This window comes from Coregonus lavaretus, assembly GCF_964263955.1.
Source record: "Coregonus lavaretus genome assembly, chromosome: 5".
NCBI lineage: Eukaryota > Metazoa > Chordata > Actinopteri > Salmoniformes > Salmonidae > Coregonus > Coregonus lavaretus.
In genome coordinates, this window is record NC_139992.1 from 6,157,131 (window position 1) to 6,169,583 (window position 12,453).

A 12,453-nucleotide genomic window follows, 5' to 3' on the forward strand; every position below is an offset into this window, starting at 1 on the left:
TTAAAATATTGGTCATAAAAAAAGATGCTGCCTTTCTAGGCTGACCGTTATTCTAAACATGACTCATATTGTCAACAAGTTATTGCCATAAAAATGGCTCTGTTGACAGCAGTGAAAGAAAAATCCCAGCCGGCTGATCGTGTATATTGAGGAGACTGGATTGAGTTTGGAAATTCTGGGTTTCACATTGTTTTTCTGGGTCAGTCCTGATAATAGTGTTTCACGTGGCATTATAACCATACAAACTGTAAAACCATACAACACAATGATGTTGGTATACTGTTGGTATGCTGAAATTAAATCAATAAAATGTCATCACTGTGCCAGTAAATATTGGACTCACAACATTAGACTAAAATATTGCCTCAAAATATTGGACTCAGGATAAAACACTGTCACCTTTGATCCAGCTATAGAGCCATAGATTGAATAAGTCTATCAGACTTTGATGCAGGTGATTGCCCTTGTCATTCACTTAGAAAAGCTGTCAACCCATTCCTCTCATTTGGCTGGCACCCGACTTATGTACACCCGGGGGAAGATTAGTAGAAAAGCCCAGAAAGCAGAAAGTGGTCTAGGAGCAAAACCGTGTCTCTTTCAAGTCATCACACACTTGTTGCTGTTGAACTTGGAGTATAATACAGTTGTGCCTTCTGGGTATAAATGACATGCTGAAATGCTAATCTATTGGGCTGAGCGTACAATCCACAGAGCTTGAGGAGCAGGGATGTCAGTAGAAATGGTTGTCGCGGTTACGGAGGAAGATCTTCCACAGTAATACAGGGACCCCACTGTCTGTGTGTACAGTATGAAGCCAGTAAACATGTGACTACCTGAGTAGTGTACATCATCAGGGGAACATCCACTCAAGGAAGTAAACTCAGGGTCGGAGAGGGAAGTTAACAGCAGGCCTCAAAGTCCGTCAATATTGTTTCACAAGTGAATAATTAATCAGTGCTTTAGGGAAGAAATCTATGTACGACAATGGATTTTAGATTACATTATATCATAATAATATAATATAATATGCCATTTAGCAGACGCTTTTATCCAAAGCGACTTACAGTCATGTGTGCATACATTTTTACGTATGGGTGGTCCCGGGGATCGAACCCACTACCCTGGCGTTACAAGCGCCATGCTCTACCAATTGAGCTACAGAGGACCACATCATGATTGTATAAGGATCCATTTGTGCAGGTGGACCCCGTTTGTTAACAACCGGCAACATAGTAATAAATCAACAGTGATTTCACATTGCACTAAACGTGCCAGTCTGTACACAATAATAATCCAGTCATCTGAATTTGTCAAACGAATGCAGTAAGATTGGGCCCACAGAGCAGGAGCACAGAGAAGAATACAGTACATTCTCTGTTTACTTTCCCTGTTTGTGGGTATGAGTCATTTCCCCTCCTAAACATCAAGGCTAGGATGAGGAAGGGTTAGAGGAAGAAAGTGGGATCTGTGGAGGGTAGACAGTAGAGTCTGTCTGGCTGTCCAGTTGTGTTGTGGAAACTCGGTTGTTCCTGTCTTGATTAGAACCTTGAAATAAACACATTGTAGTGCACAGGACTTCCACTTCTTTTTTTTTGCAATATAATGAATGAGGTTTTGGATGCAGATGGATTCATTAGACTTACTGCACAGTGTTGAGAGTCGGGGCAATTTCCTGCATAGAGAGAAGCTTGTCTCAGGAAGGTAGAGGTCATTGGTCTGATAAGCGGACCAATATTTCCTTACCTTGTTACTGCTGAATAACAGCAAATGGAAGAGACTGGTGATTTTATAGTTCATATGCTGTATATTGACTGCTATTTCTGGACCAGAACATTATGAATTATTCTCCCTTGTCCCTTAGCAATACTCTCACTATAGCAAGTGGAAAGGACACTGAATATTTCCATTAACAAGTAGTCCTCCCCTTATGTATTTTACAAAACTTACTGTATATCTCTTAGACCTGGGTTCAAATACTATTTCAATTATTTTAATTTACTTTTACATACATTTTCGAAGTAAGTGTTCAGATATTTTTTGGGAAATACACTTGGAAAGTATTGACATGTATTTGAAAATACTCCCATGCATTTCAACCCAGGAGTATTTGAAATAATGTATTTGGAAATAAATATTGGTAAATATTTTCAAATAGTACGCTACTTATAGGAAATGAGTAGAAAAAAAAAAAACATTCAAATATTTCCAATAGAAGTAGTTGGCTTTGGCCACTTTATTTGAAAATCCTCAAATACACAGAAAGTACATTTTACATTTTAGTCATTTAGCAGACGCTCTTGTCCAGAGCGACTTACAGTTAGTGCATAAAATTTTTTTCTTCATACTGGCCCCCCCGTGGGAATCGAACCCACAACGCTGGCGTTGCAAGCGCCATGCTCTACCAACTGAGCTACACGGGACCATAAAGTAAGTATCTAAAGAACAAATAATTAAATACACAAGTATTTGAACCCAGGTCGGACCTCTTATTGAAATGTAATCCTCTGGAGACAGACACAGTATGACATGAAGCACATTAACTATAGGATACTTCATTATGATTCATGAATATGAAAATATTGATGGAAAAATACAGGCCAACATTTTGCAAACACAACCAATGCTACTAATTCATGTAAACACGGTATATTTTGATATTGACAGTGAATAGCCTACTGAAAAAGAAGCGGTACAGTATGTTGGATGCCTGGTCACAATACTGGGAATGTGTTTATTTGTGCTGTTTGCTAACATGGTCGAAGCTAGTGCTTGTAACTAGAATTACATTTCAAGATTGAGATCTCATGTATGCGGTTAAAATGTCCTTCAATGACATTTCAAATGTTTTAAAGGGTGAATGCTTTTTACAAGTGATTTCAGTCAGAAATGGGTTATGGTTGTTCAAGGCATTTATTTATAATATCTGAAGTAGTATTCACCCAGCTTTGTAGACCTGACAAGAAAATTGCTGATAAAGTATGACATGTCAAATGGCATCAAGAGTGCCCTTTTCAGACACAATCATCGGAACAGGAACATACAGATTCATACATTTAGAAAGTTAACCTTAAACACCACTCCCCAGAGTGATGGTTTATAACCCTTTTAGACAAAACCTCTTTTGCAATACATAAATGCAAGATTATCTGTTATTCAAAGATGTGCACTTAAGTTGAGTGGCAGTTGAAGTTTATTCAAATCACTCTTTCACAACATGGCCTATCACAGGGCTTTGGGAATGACAGTACAATATCTAGTGTGACATTACCTTTTTAGGTTCAGTTTCATAACTTCATTTACACAGAGATCATAGGTTTGAAATATTCATTTAAGACTTTCCAGACTTTGCGTCAATATATACATCACACTACTGTGAGTTTGAGCAGATAACAACTACAGGAAAATAAGGTGTTGTTTTCATCAGGGTGATTTATTCACAGCACATTCCAACCTTTTGAAAGAAAAGTGAGAAAAAAACACTCATGGTATTGTATCCATAAAGTTGATTTGAAAATGCTGAGGTAATGTATTAACATGGGTGTGTTGGCTCAATGACATTGTGACCAATATACAATGACAAAAACACACTCAAACACATGCATGAGCGCGCACACACACACACACACACCTCGATAATAATTGAATAGCTCAAACAATTACTTAAAACTCAAAGGACCAGTTTCCCACAACCAGATGCTGCGTATTCTTGGTCAAAAAAGCACTTTCAATAGAGATTATTCATTTAGAAGGCTTTTTAGTCCAAGTGCAGGCCTAATCTGGATCTGGGATACCAACCCAAACTGTGATAATGGGTACTATTACATTACGGTAAATCAACTAACTGGATACAAACTCACTTAAACAACATAAATAATTCCAGGGACCAAAACTGTGCTCAGTGATCAGACAGAACTCTTCTAAAACAAAAAATGGATTAAAAACTAAATAAATAAAATCAGCAGTAAATTCATATTTTAATGAAAATATTGTCATTGGAGAGTTGGAATGCTCATAACACAACAACAGATCAAATTAGCTGATCCAATATTTAATCTAACATGAAATCATCACAGGCGTCCCCACGTAATTCAACCTTAACAATTACGTAGAACAATGTTCTTCGCTACTTCATGTTTCTTTAATTCATTCAGAAGCTACCTGTATTTTGCGGGGGGACAATCAAACAGAAAGGAGAAATGGTACCTTTCATCTCCTTCCTAAAGGAACCTACTGTTTTCTTCTGCTTTGAGCTGGGCCATCTCAGGCTGGCATTCTGAAGCCATTAGAACCCCCCCCCACAGCCCACAATGCCGTTGGCGTGGGCTCCACAAACATGGAAAACCACGGAGTGTGACGGTGTGAGCACGAGGGCCGAAAGCTGATCACCTCATTGACAGTTAGTCCACACACCAAACCACACGGACCTCCCTCAACTGGTGTATTTACCTACTGGTTATGGCTACCTAATAATTATAATAATATAATAATAATAATTAATATAATAATAATGGCTAAATTGCTACCTCCTGGAGAGGACTACTTCAACAATTCCAAGTTTAAAATGTTGGAAAATGTTTACTTGAGGAGTTCTTCCCATTCATAATGTAAAAGCCGAAGTTTGGTCAGGGCAGAATAGAAATCACGCTGATTTGCTTCAGGGTAATCCTCTTTTTGTGTGTCTATGATTGGCTTCACATTCCAACACACAGATGGATGAACAGGAACAACAGTTCCTCTGAGTTGAAACTTGGGAAAGGTGTTGCATGTAGGTGAACTCTACTGAATATTGCGCCGTAGAAAAGCCTATGTTGAATCACAATCAAAACATCTGAATTGATCTTAAGACTGACTACAAAAAAATATAACTAAAATGGCCGTGATAAGATTAAATGAAATAGATGTGAGCTTATTTCTGAGAAGTTGTCAATTGCAAGTTCTCATTTCTAAAACATTAGCTACGTAAAAAAAAAAAAGAAAAAGAAAAAAAAAACTATTCTAAGTATATGTACTTCGGCTTTAATCTTTTCTATTGGAAGTAACTCTCCATCCCCAAAGTCTTTCTAAAATATAATATGGACACGTGATATGCAAGATTCAGAACGTTGATATTGTTTCTGTTCCTTTTCTGTTCCTGTTTCCTTCCAGTTGAAGCAAAAAAACACTGATTGATATCCACCCCTTGACACTGAGTACGGTTACATGCACACAATAATGTGATTATTGTGGATAGTCAGACTAATATAATAGTTAGATTAAAATGTTAACATGCTTTGCAAGAAGAATGATTCCCCTAATAATCCTGTTTACATGGACACATCTGAAATCAGGCTCCCTGAGAGCACTCTGATAAATGCAGAAAATCCCCAATCAAAATAAACGTTCTACCACATTGAACATTATATTTTTAGGAAGCATATTTGATTCTGAGTTCGGACATATAAGTTTGTATGTGAAAAGTACTTATAAGACATTCAGAAGTTCCGAACTCACTTCACTCGCACTAAAGAAGGAGGTTTGCTCGGCTGGTGCTAGCATATGGGCATATCAAATACACCGCTGGAACACCGATTAAGGTATTTACATGTCCTAATAATTCGAAAGATTGCTCAGAAAACCATGTGTTTTAATAGGCGTATGCTTACTTAGATTTTGACCTTATACTGATTAAGATAAGCAGAGTAAGGTCTTTACATGACTATTGCATAATCTGCCTACTGCCATAATCTGTTTAATATCGAATTATTAGTGTGCATGTAAGCGTACTCACTATATCGCAAATAAAAATTCATTATAAGCAGCGCCTTTTGATTTTGTCCTCTTTAAGAGTTATCACAATCTGCATGATAACAACTAACTATGACTGATAGAGTTATCACAATCTGCATGATAATAACTAACTATGACTGATAGCTATTATCATGCAGGTTGTGATAACTCTAACTATGACTGATAGGCAGGAAAGTGAAGGAGCACCAAAACAAACCATTACAAAGAAATCAATGAAACCATTCGTTTGAAGAATTAAGACAACAAAGAACACTCCAAGGCAGAGCTGCTGTGAGACTGACTCACAAACTTGGCAGTTTCATGACCAGAAAGAAACTTTAGCAGAGCTGAAACTGAGAAAGAGAGATAGAGATAAAGATAGTAGACAGGAATAGAGAGAGAGAGAGAGAGAGAGAGAGAGAGAGAGAGAGAGAGAGAGAGAGAGAGAGAGAGAGACAGAGAGAGAGAGAGAGAGACAGAGAGAGAGAGAGAGGAGAGAGAGAGGAGAGAGAGAGAGAGAGGAGAGAGGGAGAGAGAGAGGAGAGAGGGAGAGAGAGAGAGAGAGAGAGAGAGAGAGAGAGAGAGAGAGAGAGAGAGAGAGAGAGAGAGAGAGAGAGAGAGAGAGAGAGAGAGAGAGAGAGAGAGAGAGAGAGAGAGAGAGAGAGAGAGAGAGAGAGAGAGAGAGAGAGGAGAGAGAGAGAGAGAGAGAGAGAGAGAGAGAGAGAGAGAGAAGAGAGAGAGAGGAGAGAGAGAGAGAGGAGAGAGAGAGAGAGAGAAGAGAGAGAGAGAGAGAGAGAGAGAGAGAGAGAGAGAGAGAGAGAAGAGAGAGAGAGAGAGAGAGAGGAGTGAGAGCGAGGGAGAGCGAGGGAGAGAGAGAGAGAGAGATAGAGAGAGGAGAGAGAGAGAGAGAGATAGAGAGAGAGAGAGAGAGAGGAGTGAGAGTGAGGGAGAGAGAGAGAGGAGAGATGGGAGAGAGAGAGAGAGAGGAGTGAGAGCGAGGGAGAGAGAGATAGAGAGAGGAGAGAGAGAGAGAGAGGAGAGATGGGAGAGAGAGATCGAGAGAGAGAGGGAGAGTACCATGTGAGACTGGCTGTTCTGTGACCTATCTCTGGATGTATGGTCAGCAGTGTGACCTCACCAGCTGGCCACCTGGCTGGTGTAGTCTTCGGTGGTGGTGGCCAGCTGGTCTCTGCCCCTGCCCCCGCCCCTGCTCGTCTCCCTCTGCTCCCTCAGCCAACGGCGCTCCTCGCGCCTCTTCAAGCGCTCCTCCTGGTGCTGGCGCTGGCGGGTGTATTGGAAGCGCTGGAGGAACAGGTCCTTGGCGTACTCGTACAGCTGTACGTCCAGGTAATTTAGCTCCTCGATGCGGCGGCGCACGGCCTCGCTCAGGTCCACGTTGGCGGCGCGCGTGCTGTTGATCTGTGTGAAGGCGGCGATGAAGCGCAGGCTAAACGTCCGCTCAAACAGGTACTGCGTCTTGCGCTGGAACTCTGTCAGGCCGTAGAAGGCCATGTTCTTCAGGTTGTTCATGGCGCTGCCCAGCAGGATGTGGTTGCGCTCGCTCTCGTTCATGGAGGACAGGTTGTAGCAGCCCACCAGGCTCAGGTCGGCCAGCATGCGCACCTGCCGGTTGTTGGCCAGGTTAGACGGGCAGTCCATGAACTCGGTCAGGGTGACGCCCGACCAGTCGTCCCCGCTGTAGCAGGTGGGCAGTTCGTCGTGTGTGGGCGAGCGCCCGTCACACATGTGCAGGGATGTCTTCCAGGTGGCGCCGCGCTGCACGTGCTTCCACTCGCTCAGGTAGCGGGAGACGGGGTCCCTGAGCATGGTGATGTAGCAGTAGTTCCTGCAGACAAAAGAAACAGTCAGAGAGCTGTGAACACATCAACATCACACATGCCCAATTGTACTGACAGGTGGTGACATTTATGACTGTGTATCACACTTCAAGGTTGGATGCTAATTATCAAACTGAAACTTGAGAGATTGTCAGAGAGGTCTGTTCCTCTACTGTTCTAGAACAATAAAACGTCTTTATGGTGTCAATATAATGAATATCAACAAAGTAATGTTTTAGAACTCATCTGAGGTATGTGTTCATACTTTGATAATATTACAGTACTCATGAGCATGTCTAGTCTTCGGAAATAGCCTGAAGCACAAACCTTAGTTGGCCAGGTATGTATATAAAACAGATCAGATCCATCCTTGTTTATTTATTATATATTTGAATGATGAGAAGGTGTTTGTGACAGAAGTCCTAATCAAGTGATTTACCTATCAGTTGTCTACCAAACTGAGCTACACGTTTTAGAGGAGAAATTACATTAGCACCTTGGTGGAGAGGAGAGCTGTTAAATGAAAGATAATGTTTTATACACATCACTGCCTCTCCTGCAGAGAGGGACGATCTCTTCAGTCCGTGTAAATGAACCCGATCAAACATCTTTAGAGAGACCTGAAAATAGCTGTGCGGTAACGCTCCCAATCCAACCTGACAGAGCTTGAGAGGAAGATTGAAGATTGAAAGGAATGTGAGTCTTATACAGTATATTTAGTAATTGCTTGCTTTTCTAAAGTCTACCAACCTTGCCAGGAAGGATGCCAGCTAAGATAGTAAGACAAGCTTGTTACTCTAACTTTATTGATAGCCTGAAATGGCTTCTTGGTAGCTGTTATGAGGTTGGGACATTAGGAACGTATCTGGGCTAGCTAAAGACAACTTCATAAAATTGCTAGGTGGCTAGTAGTATTACAGAGAAGAAAATAAATAAATAAATATATATACAGTGGGGAGAACAAGTATTTGATACACTGCCGATTTTGCAGGTTTTCCTACTTACAAAGCATGTAGAGGTCTGTAATTTTTATCATAGGTACACTTCAACTGTGAGAGACGGAATCTAAAACAAAAATCCAGAAAATCACATTGTATGATTTTTAAGTAATTAATTTGCATTTTATTGCATGACATAAGTATTTGATCACCTACCAACCAGTAAGAATTCCGGCTCTCACAGACCTGTTAGGTTTTCTTAAAGAAGCCCTCTTGTTCTCCACTCATTACCTGTATTAACTGCATCTGTTTGAACTCGTTACCTGTATAAAAGACACCTATCCACACACTCAATCAAACAGACTCCAACCTCTCCACAATGGCCAAGACCAGAGAGCTGTGTAAGGACATCAGGGATGAAATTGTAGACCTGCACAAGGCTGGGATGGGCTACAGGACAATAGGCAAGCAGCTTGGTGAGAAGGCAACAACTGTTGGCGCAATTATTAGAACATGGAAGAAGTTCAAGATGACAGTCAATCACCCTTGGTCTGGGGCTCCATGCAAGATCTCACCTCGTGGGGCATCAATGATCATGAGGAAGGTAAGGGATCAGCCCAGAACTACACGGCAGGACCTGGTCAATGACCTGAAGAGAGCTGGGACCACAGTCTCAAAGAAAACCATTAGTAACACACTACGCCGTCATGCATTAAAATCCTGCAGCGCACGCAAGGTCCCCCTGCTCAAGCCAGCGCATGTCCAGGCCCGTCTGAAGTTTGCCAATGACCATCTGGATGATCCAGAGGAGGAATGGGAGAAGGTCATGTGGTCTGATGAGACAAAAATAGAGCTTTTTGGTCTAAACTCCACTCGCCGTGTTTGGAGGAAGAAGAAGGATGAATACAATCCCAAGAACACCATCCCAACCGTGAAGCATGGAGGTTGAAACATCATTCTTTGGGGATGCTTTTCTGCAAAGGGGACAGGACGACTGCACCGTATTGAGGGGAGGATGGATGGGGCCATGTATCGCGAGATCTTGGCCAACAACCTCCTTCCCTCAGTAAGAGCATTGAAGATGGGTCGTGGCTGGGTCTTCCAGCATGACAACGACCTGAAACACACAGCCAGGGCAACTAAGGAGTGGCTCCGTAAGAAGCATCTCAAGGTCCTGGAGTGGCCTAGCCAGTCTCCAGACCTGAACCCAATAGAAAATATTTGGAGGGAGCTGAAAGTCCGTATTGCCCAGCGACAGCCCCGAAACCTGAAGGATCTGGAGAAGGTCTGTATGGAGGAGTGGGCCAAAATCCCTGCTGCAGTGTGTGCAAACCTGGTCAAGACCTACAGGAAACGTATGATCTCTGTAATTGCAAACAAAGGTTTCTGTACCAAATATTAAGTTCTGCTTTTCTGATGTATCAAATACTTACTGTATGTCATGCAAAAAAAATGCAAATTAATTACTTAAAAATCATACAATGTGATTTTCTGGATTTTTGTTTTAGATTCCGTCTCTCACAGTTGAAGTGTACCTATGATAAAAATTACAGACCTCTACATGCTTTGTAAGTAGGAAAACCTGCAAAATCGGCAGTGTATCAAATACTTGTTTATATATATATATATAAACAAATATTTATATATACTACCAGTCAAAACTTTGGACACACCTACTCATTCAAGGGTTTTTCTTTATTTTTACTATTTTTTACATTGCAGAATAATAGTGAAGACATCAAAACTATGAAATAACACATATGGAATCATGTAGTAACCAAAACAGTGTTAAACAAATCAAAAATATATTTTATATTTGAGATTATTCAAATAGCCACCCTTTTCCTTGATGACAGCTTTGCACACTTGGCATTCTCTCAACCAGCTTCATGAGGTAGTCACCTGGAATGCATTTCAATTAACAGGTGTGCCTTGTTAAAAGTTAATTTGTAGAATTGATTTCCTTCTTAATGCGTTTGAGCCAATCAGTTGTGTTGTGACAAGGTAGGGGGGTATACAGAAGATAGCCCTATTTGGTAAAAGACCAAGTCCATATTATGGCAAGAACAGCTCAAATAAGCAAAGAGAAACAACAGTCCATCATTACTTTAAGACATGAAGGTCAGTCAATACGGACATTTCAAGAACTTTGAAAGTTTCTTCAAGTGCAGTCACAAAAACCATCAAGCGCTAGGATGAAACTGGCTCTCATGAGGACCGCCACAGGAATGGAAGACCCAGAGTTACCTCTGCTGCACAGGATAAGTTCATTAGAGTTACCAGCCTCGGAAATTGCAGGCCATATAAGTGCTTCACAGAGTTCAAGTCACAGACACATCTCAACATCAACTGTTAAGAGGAGACTGTTTGAATCAGGCCTTCATGGTCGAATTGTTGCAAAGAAACTACTACTAAAGGACACCAATAAGAAGAAGAGACTTGCTTGGGCCAAGAAACACGAGAAATGGACATTAGACCGGTGGAAATTTGTCCTTTGGTCTGGAGTCCAAATTTCAGATTTTTGGTTCCAACTGCCGTGTATTTGTGAGACACGGTGTAGGTGAACAGATTATCTCCACATGTGTATTTCCCACCATAAAGCATGGAGGAGGAGGTGTTAGGGTGTGGGGGTGCTTTGCCGGTGACACGGTCTGTGATTTATTTAGAATTCAAGGCACACTTAACCAGCATGGCTACCACAGCATTCTGCAGTGATAAGGCATCCCATCTGGTTCTGTCTTAGTAGGACTATCATTTGTTTTTCAACAGGACAATGACCCAACACACCTCCAGGCTGTGTAAGGGCTATTTTACCAAGAAGGAGAGTGATGGAGTGCTGCATCAGATGACCTGGCCTCCACAATCACCCGAGTTCAACCCAACTGAGATGGTTTGGGATGAGTCGGACCGCAGAGTGAAGGAAAAGCAGCCAACAAGTGCTCAGCATATGTGGGAACTCCTTCAAGACTGTTGGAAAAGCATTCCAGGTGAAGCTGGTTGAGAGTTTCAAGAGTGTGCAAAGCTGTCATCAAGGCAAAGGGTAGCTATTTGAAGAATCTCAAATATAAAATATATTTTGATTTGTTTAACACTGTTTTGATTACTACATGATCCATATGTGTTATTTCATAGTTTTGATGTCTTCGCTATTATTCTACAGTGTAGAAAAAAATTAAGAAAAACCCTTGAATGAGTAGGTGTGTCCAAACTTTTGACTGGTACTGTATATTTTTTTATAAACAGGACAAATCTGATGGGGCACGTGCCCCTGTGCCCGTTATGGGCATGACGCCACTGCTCCCAAACTCCAGGTAGGTTTGTTAAGGCAGGCAGGCAGACATGCAGCCTGAGGTAGAGAGCATGGTGCTGTCTTGAGCTGGGGCAGGTGTTGGTTGCGTATAAGGCTTCACTTAATGACTACACACTTAACTGCCAAATGGACTGGTTATTCACTAGCAACAGTCATGGCAACAATCTCCACTGAATCTTAGCCAAATATAACTGTTTTTCTGTGTCTCTAGGCAACACAAGGCACGTTCACATCAGTAGCATATTATTATTAAATGACACTAAACATGTACTATGAAAAGGTGTGTTTGTTCCCTACGCATCATGATTACTACGATTTTCATCAAATCAAGTATTGTGGGGGGAACAGGTTTCAGAAAGTACTATATACCCTTACACTGCAATAACTCCCCCTGTGATGTAACTATGTACCATGGCGTCAGTATGCATGTGTGCAGAGGGCGCTCTCTCTCTCTCCCCCCCCCCACCACATGGTGAGATCGCACTGTGTGTCAGGCAGTAAGCTGTGATTAGAGCCCCGCTGGCAGTAAGCTGTATCCTGGCTCTTCTCTTCCGACTGGAGCCGTCCAGCCGCAGCAGAGTGCAGACAGACAGACGGACAC

General features: G+C 41.6%; 1 protein-coding gene across 1 annotated transcript in view; it reads right to left on the reverse strand.

The window, feature by feature from the left end:
• Positions 1–6,900: 6,900 nt before the first annotated feature.
• LOC311130076 (heparan-sulfate 6-O-sulfotransferase 3-B-like) overlaps positions 6,901–12,453 on the reverse strand; it is a gene marked incomplete at its 3' end in the record, with an annotated part of 128,838 nt that continues 123,285 nt past the window's right edge. The window contains exon 2 of the mRNA XM_084162730.1: positions 6,901–7,612. Coding sequence (XP_084018856.1) covers positions 6,901–7,612 — 712 coding nt within the window. The remainder of the gene's footprint in view (positions 7,613–12,453) is intronic.